The sequence below is a fragment of the Piliocolobus tephrosceles genome, chromosome 13 (assembly GCF_002776525.5).
Source record: "Piliocolobus tephrosceles isolate RC106 chromosome 13, ASM277652v3, whole genome shotgun sequence".
In the NCBI taxonomy this organism is placed as follows: domain Eukaryota; kingdom Metazoa; phylum Chordata; class Mammalia; order Primates; family Cercopithecidae; genus Piliocolobus; species Piliocolobus tephrosceles.
Window position 1 is genome coordinate 11,223,074 of NC_045446.1, and position 23,519 is coordinate 11,246,592.

General features: G+C 55.9%; 3 protein-coding genes across 5 annotated transcripts; 2 read left to right on the forward strand and 1 right to left on the reverse strand.

Moving 5' to 3' along the window:
* Positions 1–913: 913 nt before the first annotated feature.
* ROM1 (retinal outer segment membrane protein 1) lies at positions 914–3,323 on the reverse strand. Its single transcript, XM_023189445.2, has 3 exons — positions 2,193–3,323; positions 1,525–1,771; positions 914–1,408 (listed from the first exon to the last, which is right to left on the reverse strand). Exons 1-3 carry the CDS (start codon positions 2,780–2,782, stop codon positions 1,190–1,192), a joined length of 1,056 nt encoding a protein of 351 aa, XP_023045213.1. The 5' UTR covers positions 2,783–3,323; the 3' UTR covers positions 914–1,189.
* EML3 (EMAP like 3) lies at positions 3,295–13,856 on the forward strand. 3 transcript variants are annotated; one of them, XM_023189442.2, is made up of 22 exons: positions 3,295–3,634; positions 4,468–4,639; positions 4,720–4,977; positions 5,072–5,185; positions 6,354–6,421; positions 6,588–6,711; positions 6,928–7,098; positions 7,254–7,323; positions 7,410–7,520; positions 7,760–7,855; positions 8,235–8,390; positions 8,986–9,127; positions 9,848–9,999; positions 10,082–10,207; positions 10,289–10,420; positions 10,885–10,952; positions 11,863–11,951; positions 12,023–12,120; positions 12,248–12,335; positions 12,815–12,913; positions 13,181–13,311; positions 13,392–13,856. In XM_023189442.2, exons 1-22 carry the CDS (start codon positions 3,613–3,615, stop codon positions 13,593–13,595), a joined length of 2,691 nt encoding a protein of 896 aa, XP_023045210.1. In that variant the 5' UTR covers positions 3,295–3,612; the 3' UTR covers positions 13,596–13,856. The 3 variants fall into 3 exon arrangements, with proteins under 3 accessions (XP_023045210.1, XP_023045209.1, XP_023045211.1); XM_023189441.2 differs by having other exon boundaries at positions 3,507–3,634; positions 4,717–4,977; XM_023189443.2 differs by having other exon boundaries at positions 3,507–3,634; positions 4,717–4,977; positions 10,082–10,198.
* A 360-nt stretch (positions 13,857–14,216) lies between these two features.
* On the forward strand, positions 14,217–23,197 carry MTA2 (metastasis associated 1 family member 2). Its single transcript, XM_023189444.2, has 18 exons — positions 14,217–14,661; positions 15,403–15,470; positions 15,839–15,932; positions 17,473–17,590; positions 17,722–17,785; positions 17,971–18,088; positions 18,717–18,819; positions 19,012–19,111; positions 19,603–19,791; positions 19,884–19,958; positions 20,071–20,129; positions 20,301–20,398; positions 20,516–20,655; positions 20,916–21,144; positions 21,338–21,427; positions 21,781–21,899; positions 22,009–22,157; positions 22,383–23,197. The coding sequence occupies exons 1-18, from the start codon at positions 14,634–14,636 to the stop codon at positions 22,546–22,548; spliced, it is 2,007 nt and encodes a 668-aa protein (XP_023045212.1). The 5' UTR covers positions 14,217–14,633; the 3' UTR covers positions 22,549–23,197.
* Positions 23,198–23,519: the final 322 nt, after the last annotated feature.

Genomic DNA, 23,519 nt, shown 5'->3' on the forward strand with positions numbered 1-23,519 from the left:
AAAAAAAAAAAAAAAAAAAAAAAAAAAAAAAAAAAAAGTGTTGGGATCACAGGCATGAGCCACTGCGCCCAGCCAAGGCCCCATTTTAGAGGCATTAGGTCTTCCTCCACCCTGCCCTTTACACTTTGAAGCCTACACTGTATATGTTGATAGGGTTAGAGAATCCATTCCAGGCTGAGAGTCTCAGAGGCCTGGCTGCAGCTGGGCCTGGCTCTCACTGCATCCCTGCTGGCGCAGGTACTGGTGTGGCACACACGGACAGAGAAGCCCAAGATGAAGCAAGAGGAGCAGCTGCAGCGGCAGGGCCGGGGCTCAGACCCAGCAATTGAGGTGTGATGGCGGCCCCACCCCAACTACCACCTCTTTTCAGGCACAGACCTTGTGGGACTGGGCCCCAGGCCTGCCCAGGATGTGGTTTTCCAAGTCCTGATCCCTTGGAGCCAGAAGTGGCCCCTCTGCCCCTCTAGGCCCAGGGCATGGTCCTGCTGCTTCACCCCTCCCCCAGCCTGCCATGTGGCACTGCCCACAGGCTGGGGACAAGCAGCCCTTGTATTGAGCCAGGTTGGCCTTGTCTAGGGTGGAACAAAAGGACCCAGGAGGGAGGGCAGGGCAGCTGACTAACTGGGTAACTTATTGGGGCTGGGCATGCACTAGGGGGCTGGAGGAGCTGGGCTGGACCCTCCCCACCTGAGCATGCTGACCCCTTTCCTACCTCCAGAATAAAGAATCTCAACCTGGAGGGGCCTCTTGTTTTTCTTTGCTTCTTACATTGGGTTCTTGCTTTCTGATCCTTACAGATGTGGGCTCCTATTCCTGCACAGGTCGAGCCAGGGTCCAAACTTTGGAGTCCTGGCTGCTCCATCAGACAGAAATCATTTCTCTCAGGCCCCCATCCCCTTGACAAAAAAAGCAATTGCTTCCATCCAAAAGCTTTATTGAGTCTGTACCAGAATCAGCCTCCAGGCCTTCCCATGTCACTTTCCCATCACTCGTTCTTTGCTGTTTCCTGGTGGTTCTGGCTACAAGGGCTAGTAGGGCATCTGGTTTTCTTTCTTACCCCAGTCCAGCTTGCTAACTATCCTTAGCCCCTCTAATCCCACGATCCCCCCAACCTGGAGCCTTGGTAAGGAATTGTGAGGTTTTTAGACGTGTGCATCCCTTCCTCTTCCTCACCCCAAGCTCCAGGCCTCTAGGCCTCAGATAGATCCTCCTTGGGAGGTGCCTCTCCTGGTGGGGCCTCCTCAGGTGCTGGCCTGCAGGCAACCCCTCCCTGTAGCCATGCTGTTTTCAGCATATCTTTCAGCCCACTGGCAAAGAGATAGCCCTGGGTCTCTCCTTCCCCATCAATGACCCCTCCAAGCCCCTCCAGTGCTGTTTGCAGGTACCGCAGGCCGAGAAGCACCAGAGCCTGTGGGGGAAGCAAGGGGAAAGAGTCAGGGAGAGTCAGCGGTTCCAGGAGGCCCAGGGTTGGAGTCAGTGAGGAGTCCCCGGTGGGAGGAGGCCTCAGATGCTTTGCTGACTCACCTGCAGTAGGAAGGTGACAGCCAGCATGCTACCCAGTGTGCCTGCCAAGTCCTGCAAGTGCTCCAGCAGCACCTCATGGCACCCTTGGGCCCAGAGGTTTTGGTTGGGTTGTCGGGGATCGAACAGTGGGTGGCCGTAGGAGTCTGAAAGACGGTTTTGCAGGCAAGGCCGGGGTGAGTGGGGGTTGCAACAGGAGAAAGGGACCCCATCAGTCAGGTATAGGCCTTCCACATTGCTCTGGATCCGGCTGCAAACGGAGGGACAGAGAGGTTAGGATGTCTGGAGATAGAGGCCCTGGGGGAGGGACTGAGGGGCACAGGTATTGAGAAGGGAGAAACAATGGTAAAACATTTACTGACTGCTGTACTATGTGCCAGCCAAGCATAATTCACTTATCTTCACAACTCGAGTATCAGATAGGTACCTATCAGATAGGTACTATTATCTCCATTTTACAGGTAAAGGAATGGGCCCAGGGTGGTTTGGTAACATGCCCTGGGTTTCACAGCTAATAAATGGCAGAGCTGTAACCGGTCTCTCAGCTACTATGCTCTACTATTGTCCCTGTGAGCCAGGTGGAGATTCAAGGCAGCAGGAGGGAGCCTGTCTAGGGAGGAGGAGGAGGAGGAGGAGGAGGAGGAGGAGGAAGGGAGACGAAAATCACTCACTCAACCACATCCTGGTCACTGGGGTCCAGGTAACGGCTGCTGACCCACTGGACCCCAAACCAATCCTTGTACCCGTGGCGTCCGCAGCAGTGGTACCTCAGTTGCAGCTCATCCACCAGCCTTTTGGCCTGACAGTGCCCGGGCACCTCTGTGTCCTTGTAGTGAGCCAAGGCAGTCCCCAGGCCCTCCTCCAGCGCCTCATCCAGACTCCCAGGCAAAGCCAGGGCTAGCCCGAGGGCGATGACCAGGAGCCCCCCACCACCAGCCGTCCCAGCCACCAGCATCGGGCCCAGGACCCCTCGCCAGGGAGGGTATAGAGCTGCATTCAGACTTGCCCGGCTGGCTCCTACACCCACTAGTCCTGTGCCTAGAGCCACCGCACCCGCTACCAGGGCAGCCTGGGGCAGGGCAGGGAACTGACAGGAGGGAGCCAGGAAGGTGCCAAGGTGCCTCAGCTGGACCAGGAGGTGCCCGCTACAGAGGAGGATGAGGCCACCAGCCAGCACCAGCAGCCAGGAGAGGAGCCAGAGCCCTTGTGCCAGGCGGATGCGGGGCTGCAGGGGCAGCAGCAGGGGTAACACCGGCGCCATCTCCCATCTCTGCCCAAGGGAGTGCAGAGGTGTCGGGGATGGAACTTGGCTGGGGCAGGATGCTGAGTCAGCCCGGCCCGGCTTGAGCTGGGCTAATGCCACCCTGACCCCAATACCCTGAGCATCCTCCCATCCTCAGCCTTAATAACCCGCCGCCCTGTCAGCCCCAATACAGGATGCCTTGGCCTTGCCCCTTTGGAGAAACTCCGCCCCTAGGCCGAGTGCCCGTTTTGTGACCCCGCCCCTGACCCTCACGGAAGTGGTGGGGCTGGTCCGCTCAGCCCTGAGGGGTTAGGGGCTGGGGGGCGGGGACCTCGGGGCGGGCGCTCCCTATCCCGTCCCCTGGGAATCCGGGGGCGGGGATCCGGGAAGGCCCTGGAGCCGGAGGCCGGGAGCAGGCCAAGGGGTCAGCAGGCTAGCCCCGCCCCCGTACTGAGCGGCGAGGCCCGGACAGGGAGGGGTTACCAGGCGGCCCGGCCCCCCCTCGGGCCCGCCCCCCCTCCCGCGCTTCCTGGCGGCTCCGCGTCCGGCGCCTGTTTGTGCTGCGGCGCTGTGGCCCCGGACGGCCCAGCCACCCCACCCCCGGGAGCCGAGAGCGGCCCCGGGAGAGTCTGAGGGCCCGGGGGGGTCTGGGGACTGCGGCCCCGGGCCCACAGCGCCCCCTCCAGGCCCCTTCCCCGCGCCCGACAGCGCCCCCGCGGGGTGGTGGTACGGCGCCCTTCGCGCGCGCCCCGGGGTGCTTCCCCTTCCCCTTCCCCTCTCCCCGGCCGTGGCCCCCGCGGCTTAGACGCCTCCTCCGCCGCCGCCGCTCGGAGCAACCCGGGGGCCGGATGGACGGGGCCGCGGGGCCCGGTGAGTACGGGGCGGGGCGGGCGGCGTGCCCCTTCCCGGAGCGCCCGGCTAGTCGGACTCCTCCAGAGCTGGACGGCTGTCTGGAGGCGTCCCCGCGTGCTCCTCCGCCGCAGGGGCTCCGAGCATCCTCCACAGTTCCTCCGGTCGCCCTCCCTAGTTGCTTGGGTCCTGCTGTCACTTCGGGCTTCCCCAGCGTCATTCTACCCCCCATGTAACTCCGGGCCCCTCGATGTTCCCCTGCCCTCTGCGTTACTCCGGGCCTCTTTTCCTGGTATTTCAGGTCTTTTTCCTTCTGACCGCCGTCCCCTGAGACCTTCACTGTGACTCTGTTCACAACCCACACTCTCTCCTGTCACTCTGGATCTCTTTCCTGTACTCTGGGTCCTCAGTATGACTCCATTCCCGTGCCCCATCCTCTCCTGGTGTTCCCCCGGCTCAGTTACTCTGCTTTCGCTGGAGACATGAGCTTGTTGTGGGCGCGTGGGGAGGGCTGCGGTCCCTCCCCTCACCAGTGCGGCGCCTCTCTCTGTGGCTCCCACGTTCCTCGGCAGTACTCCATATTTCCCCCCCGGTACTCCATGGTACTCCCAGCCTTTGCGGAGGCTGAGACGGCAGCAGGAAGGGAGCTTTGCCAGGTTTCTCGCCTGCCCTGCCAGAAGGAGGCCCTTGATCCTCTACCACCGTCTCCTCCCCTCTGGACGAGCATCCAAGCCTGGGGCTGCTTGAAAGGGGTAGTCCTACTGGACACATGTAAAACTGTGGGGAGACAGAATCCCCTCTACGCTTTCTTCAGGTGATGGGTACGTTCTGAGTACCTCTTGCCCTTTTCCCAGGTGAGGGCCCTGCTCGGGAGGCCCTGCAGTCTCTGAGCCAGCGGCTTCGGGTGCAGGAGCAGGAGATGGAGCTGGTAAAGGCAGCCCTGGCAGAAGCCCTTCGCCTGCTGCGGCTGCAGGTGCCCCCTTCCTCCCTGCAGGTCTCTGGCACACCAGCTCCTCCAGGGGACAGGTATGCATGTCGGCACACCCCATTTTTCCTCCTCCTTGGGGCCTCTGGGGCTTCAGGTTAATTCATCATCTCTCCAGCAGTTTTGCAGCGCCCCCAGGACTGCCACCCACGTGCACCCCTTCGTTGGTGAGCCGAGGCACCCAGACGGAGACAGAGGTGGAGTTCAAGTCATCCCCTGGACCCCCTGGCCTGAGCAATGGACCCCCAGCCCCTCAGGGGGCCAGCGAAGAGCCTAGTGGGACCCAATCTGAAGGAGGGGGCAGCAGCAGCAGTGGTGCTGGCTCCCCCGGCCCCCCGGGAATCCTCAGGCCCTTGCAGCCCCCACAGCGTGCTGACACGTAGGTGTCCTGTGGCCCTGTGGCGGAAGCTGGGAGGGGTGGTAGGATTGCAGAGTACAATTGAAGGGAATGACCTTCACTATGCCCCCACCAGGCCGCGAAGAAATTCTTCCTCCTCCTCATCCCCCTCAGAGCGGCCTCGGCAGAAGCTCTCCAGGAAGGCAATTTCCTCCGCCAACCTGTTAGTGCGGTCCGGGAGCACGGAGAGGTGGGTGAGGCTTCCCCTAATCCACCCCGCCCCAGGCGCAGGCTCTCGACTTTCCACATCCCTCACCTCACATCCCTGGGTGGGGTGGGGGGACCTGATTGCCCAACAGGAATAAGGAAACAAACACTCCTGGGGCGCCTGCTGTGTACCAGGCACTGTGCTAAACCCTCGACTTCCTCCATCTCAGTCAGTCCCCACAACATCCTTGGGGGGTAGGTGGTCTCATGCTGTCCATTCCATAGGTGAGGAAGCAGGCTCAGAGAGGGTAAGTCATTTGTCTGGGGTCACACAGCTAGAGTCAGGATTTGAACCTAACTCTTCCTGACTCCAGTTCCCCTACCCTTTCCACTACATCACAGCAAACCTTCCGAGATCCCAAGAGGCTTTTCTAGAAGCTCCCATGGCTTTCATGGATGGCTGTCCCTAGAGCTTCAGCCCTCTTTCCGCTGGATCTACCAAGTACCACTCTATTAATACTTACTTCTAGAGGGCAAGGGGACGTCCTAGTGGCCGAATGTAGTTGCCTCATGGAGTATGTACGGGCCCTAGGACACCCGAATATTCATTCTAGCCCCGTCTTTGGCCTGCGTTTTATTCTCTGAAGAGACAGTATCACCTTACTGTTATCTAACGACAGGAATCTCTGGAGAGATGTGGACTTTCTTGCTTGCCTCCTGGATCCCTGAGAGGCGGGTCTGGTGTACATTCTGGACTCCCTTTGGCCCATTTTACGGATGGGGAAATGAAAAGGTCAATAGTGAGGCCTGTAATCCCAGCTCCTGGGGAGGCTGAGGCAGGAGAGTTGCTTGAACCCAGGAGGCGGAGGTTGCAGTGAGCTGAGGTCACGCTGTTGCACTCCAGCCTGGGCGACAGAGCGAGGCTGAGGCCTGGTGGTCTGGAGGAGAGAAAGGGCTCTGGCACCCTGCACTGCCTCTTCCAGCCTTTATGGCCTTGTGCTGTGCACTCAGCCCTTTCAGCCTCAATCTTCTTATCTCTTAAATGGAACTAAAAGTCTCCATCTACTAGGGCCCTGATACTCACGAAGCAAACTACAGGCCTGCAGAGGTGACTGTGGTTTCTGCAGTGACCTCTTTTCTTGTGTCCTGCCCCTCCCCGCTTAGGTCTTCGGACCTGACCCCAGTCCCTGTGCTTTCTCTCTTCCCAACAGCCGTGGGGGAAAAGACCCCCTCTCCAGCCCCGGGGGCCCTGGATCCCGGAGGAGCAATTACAATTTGGGTACGTACACAGGGACAGAGGGAAAAACTTGGATGGCAGGGTTAGGATTTGGGCTGCAGCCATAGGAGCTATTTTGGGCTGTGAGGTGTGGTGGCTAGGGTTCTGCTCTGTCTTTCCTGGAAGGGGGGTTGTGGGTGGTAGTTGACACCACCCCTTTTCTCTGTAGAAGGCATCTCAGTGAAGATGTTCCTTCGAGGCCGCCCCATTACCATGTACATCCCATCTGGCATCCGCAGCCTTGAGGAGCTGCCGAGCGGCCCACCGCCGGAGACCCTCAGCCTTGACTGGGTGTATCCTGCCCCCTCCAGTCCCATGGGAACCACCTTTCCCACCTTGGGACCCCCCTTCCCTTTACAGTTTTCTTCTGGGTCTATGGGGACAAGGAGCCTTCTAGATCCTCTCCTACCATCATTCTGCTCCAGGCCCTGCCAGCCAGAAGCTCTGTCTCCCCTCTTCGTCCTCCTGCCCTTGATCTACCCTTTCCTTGACCGTGATCTCCACCCCAGTTATGGGTACAGGGGTCGTGATTCCCGCTCTAATCTGTTTGTGCTGCGCTCTGGGGAGGTGGTCTACTTTATCGCCTGCGTGGTGGTGCTGTACCGGCCTGGAGGAGGCCCAGGGGGTCCTGGAGGCGGCGGCCAGAGACATTACCGGGGACACACAGACTGCGTTCGATGGTGAGGGGCCTGGGGATGGTGGGCTTGGCAGGAAGAGGGTCTGGGGGCGTGGAGAAGCAGGAGAAAAGAGTTGCCTTGCGGCTCTGCAAGCTTGGAGAAGGTGTCTTGGGTGGTCTTGAGAGACCCTTTCCCTAGAGTGTCTTCCCCCACCTTAGCCTTGCTGTTCACCCTGATGGTGTTCGGGTAGCCTCGGGACAGACAGCTGGAGTGGATAAGGATGGAAAGGTAAGGCCAAAGTCAGGGAGCAGGCAGACAAGCTGTAATTGCACTCCAGCTTTGCTTCACACCCTTGACTCTTCCTCCTTCACCAGCCCCTGCAGCCTGTGGTTCACATCTGGGACTCAGAGACGCTGTTGAAACTGCAGGAGATTGGACTGGGGGCCTTCGAGCGGGGTGTTGGGGCCCTGGCCTTTTCAGCTGCGGTGAGCTGGCCCTGAAGCCTCTAGACCCCCATTCTTGCCTAGGAACCCCACTCTTGCATGTCACCAGGAAGCCTTGGAAGTTCTGGCCTTCCTGAACCTCACCCAGGTGGTTCTTTTGAGAAAGGGACATGTGTGTCAACTTCTGACCTCTCGATCCGTGGTGGTACCTCCTAACCTAATGACTACGAAGCCTGGACCTCCAGGGTTCACTCTGCCCCTCCTGTGTCACCTTTATTCAGGATCAGGGTGCCTTTCTTTGTGTGGTGGATGATTCCAATGAGCACATGCTGTCGGTGTGGGACTGCAGCCGGGGAGTGAAGCTGGCTGAGATCAAGGTGAGGAGTCCACGTGACTTGGAGGGGCTCCGAGGTTGGGGATGGGAGTGGTAGAGTGCAGAGAGCTCCAGACTCACCCATACATTTCCTTCCTTTTTGGCTGGGTCACATGGGGCAAATCTCCTAGCTTCTCTGACCCTTAGTTTCTTCATTTGTGACATGGGTTCTGACCTCATGAGGGATAATGTGTTAGGTATTAGGGTAATTAATTATGATTGACAGGGAATAGTGCTTTTAGGGGACCAGGGTCTTGAAAGAAGGGTTGTCCTGGGGTTTCTGGGCCTCTACCAGCCAGCTGTCATGATGCAAATTGAGGAGAGTCAAGTAGAGCGAAGGTATTCAGGGCTTGGGGTGGCTGAATCTAGTGTCTTCCCTTCAGAGTACAAATGACTCAGTCCTGGCCGTTGGCTTCAACCCTCGTGACAGCAGCTGCATCGTCACCAGTGGGAAATCTCACGTCCACTTCTGGAATTGGAGTGGTGGAGTAGGGGTTCCTGGGAATGGGACCCTTACCCGGAAACAGGGTGTCTTTGGGGTGAGGCATGGATAAGTGGAAGGTGATGGGGAGGGCAGAGTGGAAGAGGAAGCACTGGGCTGAGTACTATGGACCCTGAGGTTCCCTAACCCCTACCTGCCCTGTGACTTTTTTTGTTTTTTTGTTTTTTGTTTTTTTTTTTGAGACGGAGTCTTCCTTTTGTCGCCCAGGCCAGAGTGCAATGGCACTATCTCGGCTCACTGCAACCTCCACCTCCTGGGTTCAAGCAATTCTCCCGCCTCAGCCTCCTGGAGTAGTTGGGATTACAGATGTGCGCCACCATGCCCGGCTAATTTTTGTATTTTTAAGAGAGACAGGGTTTCATTTCATCATGTTGGCCGTCGCTCCCGGCTTTTGTTTTTTTTTTTTTTTTTTTAAGACAGTGCCTTGCTCTATCACCCAGGCTGGAGTGCAGTGCGGGATTTCACCATATTGGCCAGGCTGGTCACAAACTCCTGGCCTCAGGTGACCCGCCCGCCTTGGCCTCCCAAAGTGCTGGGATTACAGGCGTGAGCCACTGCACGTGGCCTGTCCTGCGACTTTGAATCTTTGCCCTTCCCTTTGACCTCTGCTGTCTGCTCTCCCCTCCCGCTAGAAATACAAGAAACCCAAGTTTATTCCTTGCTTTGTGTTCCTTCCGGATGGAGACATTCTCACTGGAGACTCAGAGGGGAACATTCTCACCTGGGGGCGGAGCGCTTCAGATTCCAAGACCCCAGGCAGGGGTGGGGCCAAAGGTATGCGGCTGGGGGTGGCATCTGGGGTGTCGAGTACTCCAGAGGTTCTGTGGGAGCAGAGAGAGGGTTTCCCATTCCCATCTTTTTTTTTTTTTTGAGACGGGATCTTACTCTGTTGCCCAGGCTGGAGTGCAGTGGTGTGATCTTGGTTCACCGCAACCTCTGCCTCCCAGGTTCAAGCGATCCTCCCTCTTCATTCTCCAAGTAGCTGGGAGTACAGGCACACGCCACCACGCCTAGCTAATTTTTGTATTTTTAGTAGAGACGGCCAGGCTGGTCTCGAATTCCTGACCTCCAGTGATCTGCTCACCTTGGCCTCCCAAAGTGCTGGGATTACAGGTGTGAGCCACTGCGCCCAGCCAGGTTTCCCACCTTTTTACCTTGAGAGTTGATAGTTCTCTGGGGGGCTGGTCTAGAAGGGTTTGGGCAGCACAGCAAAGGAGAAACGGCTGGAGCTTTGTGTTTGCCAGATCTCAGGTTCAGATTCCAGTTTTGCCATTAGTTGCCTGGCCTTTAGGAAGTTACCGCACTTCTCTGAGTCTCAGTTGTCCTGTTTGTAAAATGGGGAGAATAACAGATGTGTTGGCAGTATGAGGATGAGACATAGTAGTCAGTGCATTCAACGGCTGGGAGTTCTTACTCTATTGTGGCAGCCAAAGCTGGCCGTTTCTCACTCCCCTGTACCCCCAAAACATGACCTGCCTGGGGCTTTGCCAACAGAGACCTATGGGATTGTGGCCCAGGCTCACGCTCACGAAGGTTCCATCTTCGCCTTGTGTCTCCAGCGGGACGGGACAGTGCTGAGTGGTGGCGGGCGGGACCGCCGGCTGGTACAGTGGGGGCCCGGGTTGGTGGCCCTCCAGGAGGCTGAGGTGAGGGCTGGGCTGGGGTCAAGGGAGTGAGGGAGAAGAGCAATGGTCAGTGGGCTCTTGACATTCTGCCACCACTCTGCAGATTCCTGAGCACTTTGGGGCCGTGCGAGCCATTGCTGAGGGGCTTGGCTCTGAGCTGCTGGTGGGAACCACGAAGAATGCATTGCTGAGGGGAGATCTGGCCCAAGGCTTCTCCCCTGTAATCCAGGTTGGGGGTTAAGGGCTCAGGGGAGCAAAGGGCAAAGGGGTGTGAGAGAGGGGCAGGAGTGACAGTCATGCTGTGCTGCAGGGCCACACTGATGAGCTCTGGGGGCTCTGTACACACCCCTCCCAGAACCGCTTCCTCACCTGCGGCCATGACCGGCAGCTCTGCCTGTGGGATGGGGAGAGCCATGCACTGGCCTGGAGCATCGACCTCAAGGTAGAGCCCTGTGCCCCTGGATCCCCCATGCCACACCCACCAGGACACCTGTGGCCACCACGCCTTCCCCAGCACCTTGCCTTCTGCCTCCCAGAGGTGGCCAGTTTGTACTGGTATGGGTGCACTGGCTACTCAAATATTAATTCTTCTGTACTGACTGGTAAAAGCTGATGCTTCTAGCACCACCTGGGCATTCCCTGCCGCCCCCAGAACCCCTCAGACTTCCTCTTGGTCCAGCACCTAAATGGTTAATCTCCAGCACAGCTGTTGGCCTCAGTTCTGTGGTTAAATATTTTGATATCACTCCCTGTTTAGGCTCCAGTGGCACCCAGGTGTCCCTTCCCTCTCTTCCCATCTTCTCCTTGGGAGTAAGTGGCTTTGAAGTTATCAGGAGGACAAGGGGTCCGTTCTAGTTCCCTCACTAGAAAGGCATTGTCTTGAATTCACCTTCTCCCCTCTCCCAGGAGACTGGTCTCTGTGCTGACTTCCACCCGAGTGGGGCAGTTGTGGCTGTAGGACTGAACACGGGGAGGTGAGAGGGAGCCAGGACTCCCAGGAGGGAAAGCAGGGAGGTCTGGGAAGGGTTCCTGGTACTGGGGGAGTGGGCGAGAGTGACCACTTCTGCCCAGGAGCCACCTGCGCCATGGCACTCCTCCGTGCCTCTCCCTGCAGCCCCTGCCACCTGGGCTCCCCTCCTCTCCTGTGGTAACCGTTTCCCCCCCTCCCCCAACCACTGTCTCCTCCAAGCCTGGGAGTGGAGGAGGCGGCAGCCCAGGATAGAGCAGTGGGAATGGGAGGGGCATAGACAAACACAGGGAAGTGACAGGCTTCCAGCCTGCACAGGGCCTTTGTAGTTGGCCCCTGGTCTGTAGTTTCAGATTCCTTTTTCAGACGGCATTAGAAGCCCCTTAGCCTTTATCCACACTTAGCTCCTTCCCATCTCCCAGCATAAGAATGCAGTGGTGGCTGGGTGCGGTGGCTCATGCCTATAATCCTAGCGTTTTGGGAGCTGAGGCGGGTGGATCACTTGAGGTTAGGAGTTGGAGACCAGGCTGGCCAACATGATGAAAACCTCATCTCTACTAAAAATACAAAAATTAGCCAGGCATGGTGGTGCGCACCTGTAATTCTAGCTACTTAGGAGGCTGAGGCATGATAATTACTTGAACCCAGGAGGTGGAGGTTGCGGTGAGATCTTGCCACTGCACTCCAGCCTGGGTGACAGAGTGAGACTCTGTCTCAGAACAATAACAACAACAACAACAAACTACAAAAAAAAAAAATGCACGCGTGACCTGTCATCTACATCAGAGCTTTTCTGTGTGTGTCTCTGAGCTTCTCTGATTTGCCATCCCCAAGCCTACCCAGGGTGGCCTACCTGGGGGTCTCCTCACATCGTGGCTTTTCGTCTTCCTATCTGCCTCCACTTCCCTCCCTTCCAGGTGGTTGGTTTTGGACACAGAGACCAGAGAGATCGTGTCTGATGTCATTGATGGCAATGAGCAGCTCTCAGTGGTCCGGTACAGCCCAGGTGGGAGCCACCCCAACCCTGGACTCACATGTGTCCCTGGCCCTTCCCTCTCTGAGTGACTGTTTTTGCAGATGGGTTGTACCTGGCCATTGGTTCCCATGACAACGTGATCTACATCTATAGTGTTTCCAGTGATGGCGCCAAATCCAGCCGCTTTGGCCGCTGTATGGTGAGGAAGTTGGGGCGTGTGGTGGGGCATGATAACAGTTGGGAAACTCAGGGGTCTGATGCATCAAGGGGGCTCTGGGGATGGGAAATGGATGGGATACTTTAAAAATCTTGACCTTTGCTCCCAGGGTCACTCCAGCTTCATCACTCATCTTGACTGGTCCAAGGATGGGAATTTCATCATGTCCAATTCTGGGGACTATGAGATTCTTTACTGTGAGTGGCAGTGCAGCAGGACATGGGGAGAGGGTAATTGGAGTGGGTTTTATGTAGGGGGGGTTCTTAGAGGTGTTGTCATATAAGGGAGTGGAGATGGGGTTAAAGTGGAGTTGGAGTTGGAATTACACATAGAAGAAATTTTGTGATTTGGAAACGAGTTTCACACCATGTCTTGTTGACTTGAGGGAGTTGAAAAATGCTCTAAGAAAAGATTGTTTGGGAAAAGTTTCTCAGGGCAAGTGTGAAGGACTTGACTTATCTAGGGAGGAGGAACTCATGGAAGCTGTCAGAACTTCAGCCAGTGCTCAGGACAGGACGCACACAGGGTGGGTTTCACAGGGGGAGGTCACTACTACAGTGACCAGATCACATGCCATCGCTGGGTTTCATGCCAGCCTTTCCAATCTGGCTTTTCCTGGCATCTTCCCTACTGAGGGCAGGGTGAGAGCTGAACTGGGCGGGCTCCCTCTCCCCAGGGGACGTGGCTGGAGGCTGCAAGCAGCTGAAGAATCGCTATGAGAGCCGAGACCGGGAATGGGCTACCTACACCTGTGTGCTGGGTTTCCACGTCTACGGTGAGCAGGGGCGTGGAACCCTGCTGGAGGGGTGGGGGACAAGGTGGAGCCCAGTTTGGGCTCGGAACGCTGGGCGTGTGTCGTTGGGTGAGAGTCCAGAAACCTGAAGATCCAGCCCAGGAGGCCCCTCCGGCCCTCGGGACCGGGAAGGCTTTCCTGGAACGCGACGGTGGGTGGCTGCGGCTGCCGGAGCGCCTGAAACGGTGTAGCTCTGGGCCGTGGGTGGCGGTGGGTAGGAGGTCGGGCTGAGGCCGGCCGCTGTGCTAGGCGTGTGGCCGGACGGCTCCGATGGGACCGACATCAACTCCCTGTGCCGCTCCCACAACGAGCGCGTGGTGGCGGTGGCCGACGACTTCTGCAAAGTGCATCTATTCCAGTACCCGTGCGCTCGTGCCAAGGTGAGGCTGCGGGGGCCGCCGGGGTGGGACGGGTGGGCCCGAGGGCTCCCCCGCCACTGCAACTCTTCCCTCCCGCCCAGGCGCCGAGCCGCATGTACGGGGGACACGGCAGCCACGTGACCAGCGTCCGGTTCACGCACGACGACTCGCACCTCGTCTCGCTGGGCGGCAAGGACGCCAGCATCTTCCAGTGGCGAGTGCTGGGCGCTGGGGGCGCGGGGCCGGCGCCTGCCACGCCCTCTCGAACCCCCTCCCTGTCCCCAGCCTCCTCCCTCGACGTTTGATCGCTGCCGGCGGGACCTACTGGCCCGGCGGCGTGGCCCCGCCCCGCCCTGCCCTGCCCCGCCCCGCCCTAATCCCCCAAGACCAGGGGCCGACTCTTTCCTCGACTGACTTCGAAACATTCCCTACGGCGCATTTCCCTGGAGGGCGCGAACGGCGCCCCTGCACACACTGTTTAGACCCGCTGGTTGAGCCGGGCAGCCCCAACATAGGCCTTGACTCCCGCTGCCTGCTGAGGGGCAATAAACCAGAAACAAAGTCGCCTCCCGGTGCTTTTGTGGGGCGCTGCTGGGTGCCTCCGGGGCCCTGTGGGGTGGGGACGAAGGAAAAGAGGCGTGCGGAAAGGGCAAGGGAGCGTAGACCATTTATGCAAATAACAGGCAAAGCCGCTTGCAAATAACCTGGCGAAGCGCTAAGGCGCGCGAGTCTTCGGGGCGGGAGGAGGAGCTGCAGGGCTCCAGCTAGGACAGAGTTAAGCCCCACTCCTCTCCCGCCCTCGGAAAAAGGGGTGGGGGGGGGGCCCGAGCTGCAACGGAAATAGCCGAGCGGTTGGCCGACAGGAGCCGAACTTCTTCCGGAAGTAGCCGATCTGCGGGGTCTCGCTCTCCGACCTGAGCCGAGCGGTGGGCCTTGTTCTCCGGATCGGCCGAAGGTGTTCCGGAAGGAGGCGAACCCTGAGGCGGGCCGGGCAAGCCTTCCCTGTGGCCGGCAGAGCCCAACGACTAGTGGGACTCGGCGCGGGTGGGGGTAGCTGCAACCTGGCTCTCGCCTGGCAGGAGCCGAGCTCGTTCCGGAAGAAGCCGAGCGGACCGGGGCCAGCCTCAGCGTCCCGGGAGTGAGGCGATAGCTGCGGCGGCGACGACAGCGCGGGCCGGGATGAACCGCGACGGCTGAGGCAGCGGAGGTGCCGGCTGCGCGGGCCCCAGTGAGACTCCCTTGAAGCGCCAGCCCACCGTTCGGGGCTTTGCCTCTAGCCGAGCCCTGCCCCCGCGAGCCTCCCGGACCCCTTTGTGCGGCCGGAGGCGGCGGCGGGAACGGCCATGGCGGCCAACATGTACCGGGTGGGAGGTGAGTACCGGGCGCAGGGGTACGGGGTCCGGGGCGGGAGAGGTTGGGGTCGGGACCGGAGGGGCTCGGCACCGGGTGGCGCGAGGCGCAGCGTATGGGGCGGCATGGACCGGAGCGCGGACCGGAACCGGAACCGGGAGACGAGGAGCTAGGGTGCGGGAAACCGCGACGCGGCAGGGCGCCGAGACTCCTGGAGAGAAGCTGCGGGCAGCCCCGACGGCACTTTCAGGGCTGCGTCGGGGGCTCCCCGGGGCACGGAGTGGGCTTCGGAAACCGGTTCCGAAGGAGCTGACAGGGTGGGGAGGGAACGCGAGGGGCTGGGGCGACAGCTTTGCCACCGCGGAGGAGCCGCCCGGAGGTTTCCTCTTCCCAGGCGTTATTGTGCGCCTCAGTTCGAAAAGGTGGGGGCCCTGCGCTAGAGCGAACAATTACTTCGCCGCGACTGAGGTGCAACTCGTCGCTGAGTTGTGGGGACTGCAGGGGAACCCCTGCTTCTTGCCTGTTCCTTAAGGCTCACTTTTGAGTAATGGATCTGATTTTTGAACTAGGTGCGGTGGGGTGGGGGTGGGGGACATCCTTATTTTCTCTTAGTCTTTACACTTTCACATCTCAGCGCTCTCTGTGCCTGAATCCTTATCTTCTTTTGATCCACTCAGGCCAACTTTCTCTCCTACTCTGGTGCTCTGCGTCTCTCCCATCTCCTCTGATCTTCGTGGTTCTCCCCCCTCCCTTCCCTTACAGATTACGTCTATTTTGAGAACTCCTCCAGCAATCCTTACCTGGTTAGACGGATTGAGGAACTCAACAAGGTGAGTGGAGCAGAATCCCTCTCCCTCCCTCCCTCAGTGATCTTTTCTGAGGTTTCTAACTTCAGGTGGAAGAGAGGACCCTATACTAAGTACCCATTCATATTCATTCATTCATTCATTGGATGTATTCAGGAAAGGCTATTGAGAGCTTAGCAGGAACTTTACTATTCTGTCTCTCGGGGGCAAAGGAAAGGGATTTGGAAGTCTGTCCTTGAATGTAAGTCTTTACTCATATTTTCTTGGGCTTTTTAATTTAGGTCCCTCTGAAACTTACTGTTATTTGTCTCTTTGTGTATTTCTGTTCCTAGATGATCAGTTTTCGCTGCTACGTTGTTTTGTTTTTGTTTTTGTTTTTTTCCTCCCCTTAGACTGCAAATGGAAATGTGGAAGCAAAGGTCGTCTGTCTTTTCCGGCGCAGGGACATTTCTAGTAGCCTCAACAGCTTGGCTGATAGTAATGCCAGTGAGTATCTTCATCCCTTTCTTTTCCCCTCCCCATGATCTGAGGCCTGGGCATGTCCCTGCAGGTATTTCCCCTGGTAGCATGCCCAAGGCAGAAGTGTGAATTTGGGGGTGGGAAATGCCTGGCCTGAGGAGGGAGACCTGTTTTTACACGTTGGGGTTGGAAGCAGGGTGGAGAGATTGTGATAAGGAAAGCCATAATATGGTTTGTGTATGAGAATAGGAGAGAGACGATAAGGTTTATTTAGGGGATGAAGACGGGGTTTAGAGAAACAGAATGCTTTTCTAAAGGGAGGCAGTTTGGGGTACATTGGGACAGTAGGTGGTGACTGAAGGTCAAGGTGAAGAGGAAGAGATTGTACTGAGAAGCCCGCATAACAGAGAAGCAGGCTTATTTTGTAATCACAAACAAAGTGGTGAGAATACTTGGAAGTTAGAAGATGGCTGGAAGTTTTCTTGCACTTTGTAATTTCTCACCTCGTCCATTTCCCCGCCTGCCCCCTTCCATTTTACATCTTTCCCTTTTCATTTTACTCTATTTTCATTCTCTTTAAGGTCTCATTTTCTTTTTTTTTAAAAAAAACATATTTTCCTTAGCTTCTTTTTCCTTTCCTGCTTTGGTTTTCTTTTTCCTTCCTTTTGTTCCACCTTTCTAAATCATTTTCCCTTTTCAGACTGCTCTGGGTGAGAAGGGGTTAAAGAGGAGCCAGGCTTACCAAGTTCCCTGGCCCTTTAGGGTTTCCAGCCCCATCTGGCAGGGGCTGACCTTGGCCTTGTCCAATCAGAAGGGGTGTTGGGGGTGTGGTCCCCCTTGCCTTAGCACAGGGTTTCCGGAGCACACAGCGAGGGGTGGAGCCTACTGCACAACCTCCCCTTCTCCCTGAGGTTGGGAACAATGCACCAATGAGCCTGGGCCTGAGGCTTTTCTGCCCCCTCCCACTTTGGTTGGCGTCTAGCCAGGTTTAACCCCTTCCACTAGGTTTCAGGGCAAGCTGCAGCTCTTTCAGGAGGAAGGTATTGGCACTGGCTTGAGAGGTGTTGTCCTTGAAAACCCTAGGAACTATTATTAGCCAAGTAGAGAATGAGGGATAGTTAGGGCTGCATGTGATGTTTTAGAGCGAAGAGTCTCCTGAAATTGAAAAGAACTGGTAAACACAGTCTTGTGTGATTTTTTTGTTTTATCTTACTGGGTTTCTGGACTTCAGGCTGGTTTAGCAAGAGACAAATGTAATGTTCTTGCTGGCCTGTTGTGGACTTTGGTGTCTGAGCATTGGCAGCTGGGTAGTGATGTATGTCTACAGCATTCTTCGTACTCTCAGCAGTTCTTCCCTAAGAGCATTATTGATAGAGTTGGGAGCATCTATGATGGGGTATACAGCTAAGAAGGAAAGCTGGTAGGATAAAGGTATAGAAGGCAGACAGCTGGGAAATGTGAGAAAAAAACAGCCAAGATAGGAAATATTTTCCCTGAGTTAGAGTTTCCAGGGTGGTGTCTTGCTGGATCCATTTCTGACTTGGTTTCTTCCTCCTTAATCTCCCAGGGGAGTTTGAAGAGGAATCAAAGCAGCCAGGGGTGTCTGAGCAGCAGCGCCATCAACTGAAGCACCGAGAACTTTTTCTTTCTCGGCAGTTTGAATCATTACCAGCCACCCACATAAGGTACAGGACAACTGGGGCCAGAATAGCCTGCGTGCACTTAGGTAGAAGATGGAGAGAAGGAGGTGGTATCCAGAGATGCCGTGGGGAGGGAGAGTGGGGCTCACCGGAGTTTTCCGATCTGTCTCCTATAGGGGGAAATGCAGTGTGACCCTCTTGAATGAGACAGATATCTTGAGCCAGTACCTGGAAAAGGAGGTGAGAAAGAGATGTTGAGAGAAGAGGGAGGGGAATGGGTATTGCTCACAAAAGGGAGGGGGAAAGGAGGACAACCATGAGGTACCGGGTTGCCAGACTGCCGGTCATGGAAACTGAGATACACCTCCCTCCCTGCCGCCTATGTGGATTGCTGCCCTGCTTACCTTGTCTCTCTCCAACTCTAGGACTGCTTTTTTTACTCACTGGTGTTTGACCCTGTGCAGAAGACACTTCTAGCTGATCAGGGCGAGATTAGAGTTGGTTGCAAATATCAAGCTGAGATCCCAGATCGCTTGGCAGAGGGTAAGCAACAGGACAAGACTGTATGGCTACTAAGTTATCTAATTCTAAGGGGCACTTTATTTTTTTTATTTTTTTTTGCGATGGGGTCTCGCTCTGCTGCCCAGGTTGGAGGGCAGTGGTGTGATCTCAGCTCACTGCGAGCTCTGTCTCCCAGGTTCATGCCATTCTTCTCTCTCAGCCTCCCGAGTAGCTGGGACTATAGGCTCCCGCCACAACGCCTGGCTAATTTTTTTGTATTTTTAGTAGAGACCAGGTTTCACTGTGTTAGCCAGGATGGTCTCGATCTCCTGACATCATGATCCGCCTGCCTTGGCCTCCCAAAGTGCTGGGATTACAGGCGTGAGCCACCACGCCCGGCCCCAAGGGGCACTTTAATATTATAGTCTCTGTGAATGGTGTCACCTGGGGTTGTGTAGTGCACAGTCTACAGGGCTCTCTGCCATGACCCTGACAGAATGGGACCGTAGGAACCTGAAAAGGGCAAATGGGAACAGCTGGGGAAGAGAAGTCGGAGAGTTGACAGAATCCAAGCAGAAGAAGAGGGAGGAGGAAGTGCTATTGTGAATGAAAAGACACCAACTATTTCCCCCTGCCCTCTCTCTGTGGTTGCCATTGTTCTGTTCCCCAGGAGAATCTGATAATCGGAACCAACAGAAGATGGAGATGAAGGTCTGGGACCCAGACAACCCTCTCACAGACCGGCAGATCGACCAGTTTCTCGTGGTGGCCCGGTGAGGGGTGGGTGGATAGGGAAGATGGGCTGGGGGAGGTGTGGACATTGTTCTGAGTCCCATGGTTCTTAGAGGTGGACTTTTTTTCTTTCATTGGCATAGATGTTTTCCTTCTTTCTCTTCTGGCTTAGTTTCCCAGCCCACTTGGGCTTTCTTCTTCTTTGGCTTTTGACTTCTCAATTTCTCCCTTAGAGCTGTGGGAACCTTTGCAAGAGCTCTAGATTGCAGCAGCTCCATTCGGCAACCAAGCTTGCACATGAGTGCAGCTGCTGCCTCCCGAGATATCACCCTGGTGAGCAGAAGTTGGTGGGTAGTTGGGCAGGCTGGGCTTTCTGGGGACTTGCAGAGCCTAGGGACAGGAGAGGAGGGTATCTCTGAGGGAATGGGAGTGGTTTTTTGTTTGTTTGTTTGTTTTTGAGACGGAGTGAGTCTCGCTCTGTCGCCCAGGCTGGAGTGCAGTGGCGCGATCTCAGCTCACTGCAAGCTCCGCCTCCTGGGTTCACACCATTCTCCTGTCTCAGCCTCCCGGGTAGCTGGGACTACAGGTACCCGCCACCATGCCTGGCTAATTTTTTGTATTTTTAGTAGAGACGGGGTTTCACCGTTTTAGCCAGGATGATCTCGATCTCCTGACCTTGTGATCTGCCCGCCTCGGCCTCCCAAATTGCTGGTTTTATGGGTGTGAGCCACCGTGCCTGGCCAGGAGTGGGAGTGTTTTAAGGAGCAGGAAGGGAGTGATGTCAAAAGTTTCAGGTCCTCAGTTGCTCTCCATCTTCCCCGTAGTTTCACGCCATGGATACCTTGCAAAGGAACGGCTATGACCTGGCTAAGGCCATGTCGACCCTGGTACCCCAGGGCGGCCCGGTGCTGTGTCGGGATGAGATGGAGGAATGGTCAGCCTCAGAGGCCATGCTATTTGAGGAGGCCCTAGAGAAGTATGGGAAGGACTTCAACGATATTCGCCAGGATTTTGTAAGTGGATGACGCTAGGAGGAGAGGTGACAGGTAAGGGAACCAGGACCCGGGGCCAGATGCCTGCTCATTCTTCTCCTTCTGCCCCTTAGCTACCCTGGAAGTCACTCGCCAGCATAGTCCAGTTTTATTACATGTGGAAAACCACAGACCGGTATATTCAGCAGGTATCATCTGGGCTGGGGAGGGTGGACCATAGGCTACCTGCTGACCTCTGCCTTCGAAGTTGATGATACTCTCCCTGCTCTGATCCTTCTCTTTCTTTTTTCCTTCTTACAGAAAAGATTGAAAGCTGCTGAAGCAGACAGCAAACTGAAACAGGTCTACATCCCCACCTAGTAAGTGTAGTGGTTAGGGGAGACCAGAGTGTTTTCCTTCCCTTCCCCTAACTTGTGTCTTCCTCAGTGATTGGGGGTGGGCAGGAGGTAGGGTCATATTGAGAGTGGAAATTGATTCTTTTCCTTGACCAGTTTCTTGGTTTTTTCCCTTCTCCTCGCCTTCCCCATTAGCACTAAGCCAAACCCTAACCAGATCATTTCTGTGGGTTCAAAACCTGGCATGAATGGGGCTGGATTTCAGAAGGGCCTGACTTGTGAGAGTTGCCACAGTGAGTTATGGGGGCACTGGGATGGTGGGGATGGGTGGAAGGCCTGCTGTGGCTCAAGAATCTGTGGGGCTCAGGTAGCATGCTTCTTCCCTGTCCCCCCCTCTCCATGCTCTACAGCCACACAGTCTGCTCAGTGGTATGCCTGGGGCCCACCTAACATGCAGTGCCGCCTCTGTGCTTCCTGTTGGATCTACTGGAAGAAATATGGGGGACTGAAGACCCCAACTCAGCTTGAGGGAGCCACTCGGGGTACCACGGTAAGGATCAGTGGGGGGAAAAGCAGGGGAGATCAGTAAGCATATTGATGTGAGCTTAGGTGAGGGCCAGAATATCCAACTCTTTATATGGTGATGGTTTGATGGGCAGGGGGTGCTTGATGCTGGTTGGGGAGACATATAGGCCAAGAGGTCAGTAAAGAGATTAGGCAGGAATAAATTGTCCTCTGCAGGGAATGGAAGAAAGAAGGGAGCCTCAATGCTGATTTCTGCTCTCTCTCTTTCCTATGCTCTTCTTCTAGGAGCCACACTCAAGGGGTCATTTGTCCAGACCTGAAGCTCAAAGTCTCTCCCCTTATACAACCAGCGCCAACCGGGCCAAGCTACTGGCTAAGAACAGGCAAACTTTCCTGCTTCAGACCACGAAACTGACCCGTCTTGCCAGACGCATGTGCAGGGACCTATTACAGCCAAGGAGGGCTGCCCGACGGCCGTATGCTCCTATCAATGCCAATGCCATCAAAGCAGAGTGTAAGGGCAGGGAGTGATGGGGCTGGTGGTGGGTTTAGGGTTGCTCTGGTCAGAGACGATTGTTTCTCTGGATGTTTAATAACAGGAGGCATAGTAGGCCACAGGTAATTTTTTAAAGATTAGACTTGGCTTCTGGCCTCAGAGGAGACCTAAATAGTGAAGCCCTTCAGAAGCTTTCATCTTTGTTCTCCAGGCTCCATTCGACTTCCTAAGGCCGCCAAGACTCCATTGAAGATTCACCCTCTGGTGCGGCTGCCCCTGGCAACTATCGTCAAAGATCTGGGTATGGGATGAGGACCAGTGAGGGTGGCATCAGGCTCCCAGTCCGTTCCCTGTCCGACATCTTCTCTCCCCTTGTTTTCTTCTTCCCCATAGTGTCCTCAGAGATTTAGTTTAACAAACTGTACTTTTGTTGTTTAATATTTTTTTTTTGGTAAACTATTCAGTGTTACTGTACTGATTTGATAAGGTCATACTGATATTTGAAATACTAGTGATAGCTTGCCAGAACCTTCCCCCATTGCTACTTTTGGGGATGCCCAGGTAAACTGCTGGTCCAGGGAAGAGATGGAAGTAACAAAGGGGAACTGCGTAGGGAAGAAAAGGTGTGAAAGTTTTCTATTACTTTTTTTCCAGTGGCCCAGGCACCCCTGAAACCAAAAACACCTCGGGGTACCAAGACACCGATCAACAGAAACCAGCTGTCTCAGAACCGGGGGCTGGGGGGCATTATGGTGAAACGGGCCTATGAGACTGTGAGTTGACAGAAAGGGGTGGGCCAAGCTGAGTTGGGTGGGCTTTTGTTTCTCATAGTGAGTCTGAGAGGGTCCCTTCCCTCATTGTGCCATCCTACCTCTTTTCCAGATGGCAGGGGCAGGGGTTCCTTTCTCTGCCAATGGAAGGCCTCTGGCTTCAGGGATTCGTTCAAGCTCACAGCCAGCCGCCAAGCGTCAGAAACTAAACCCTGCTGATGCCCCCAATCCTGTGGTGTTTGTGGCCACAAAGGATACCAGGTAGGGAGTCTACCGTGGGAGGGGCTGAGAGGGACAGTCCAGGCTGGTGAGTGTGGGGAGTAGGAATTTCAGAGCAAGAGCTCTAGGAAGGTTGTGGATGAAGGGTGGGGATGCCAGAAAAGAATGGGCCAGAAGGCAGAATTGCAGTGTGGAATGTGGGGCTTCACCTGGAGGGCTTAGTGTTCTCTAAGCCGTTTCTGTTTCTCACTTGCTCTTTCTGGCCAGGGCCCTACGGAAGGCTCTGACCCATCTGGAAATGCGGCGAGCTGCTCGCCGACCCAACTTACCCCTGAAGGTGAAGCCAACGCTGATGGCAGTGCGGCCCCCTGTCCCTCTACCTGCACCCTCACATCCTGCCAGCACTAATGAGCCTATTGTCCTGGAGGATTGAGCACCTGTGGGGGAGGGAGGTGGGCTGAGAGGTAGAGGGTGGATGCCCAGGGCACCCAAACCTCCCTTCCCTTTCGTGTCAAAGGGAGTGAGGAGTAAGGAAGAGAGCAAGTGAGTGTGCGTCCCTGGAGGGGTTGGGCGCCCTCTGGTGTTACAACCTCAAGACTTGTCTCATGCCTCCATGCTTGCTGATGGAGGACAGACTGCAGGAACTTGGCCCATGTGGGAACCTAGCCTGTTTTTGGGGGGTAGGACCCACAGATGTCTTGGACAGTTTTGGGGGGAGGGTTTTTTAATTTTTTAAAAATTTTGCCTCCCTTTGTGAAAGGGGATGGGGAGGGGAAGAGTAAATAGATAACAGGTGGTGGTACCTGGTTGGGGGAGGGGGGCGTGCACTGCCATGTCTTTTTTTTTTTTTTCCTAATTGGGGGTTTCTCTTTCTGTCCGGTGTCCGGACTATCCTAATTGGAGTTTGAGGCCCCTAAGCTGGCATCAACCCCAGGCCACGCTCGCTCTTTCCTTCCCTCTCCTCCCCCTCCGCCTTTTGTACGCCAGTTCTCAGAAATAAAGATCTTTTGTCCGTTTTTTTAACCTCGGATTCTGTAATTGGTTCTTATAGTAACAAATAAAAAGCTGTTTTCTTCAGCTTCTCCTGGCTCAGCTGTTCTTTGCCATGGGTGTGTGTTGTGTGTGTGTTGGGGGTGTCTTTGACAGGGAAAATAAAGGACAAAGGACAACAAAGGAGGTACAGATGGTTCTTGCCTTGGGAACAGCTTTATGAGATATGCAGCCTGGACCGAGGCGGCTTGCTCCAGCTAGCTTTCTTGTGGGATCTAAACTGCTCCCCAGCTCCCAGTGGTGATGGAGCCCAAGCACCATCTTGGCCCAGATTCCTTCAAAGGAGCTTTCTGGATGACTGGTGCCCTCCATAGGAAAGGGGAATGGGGGTGTTTCTTCCTCTGTTTCCCACCT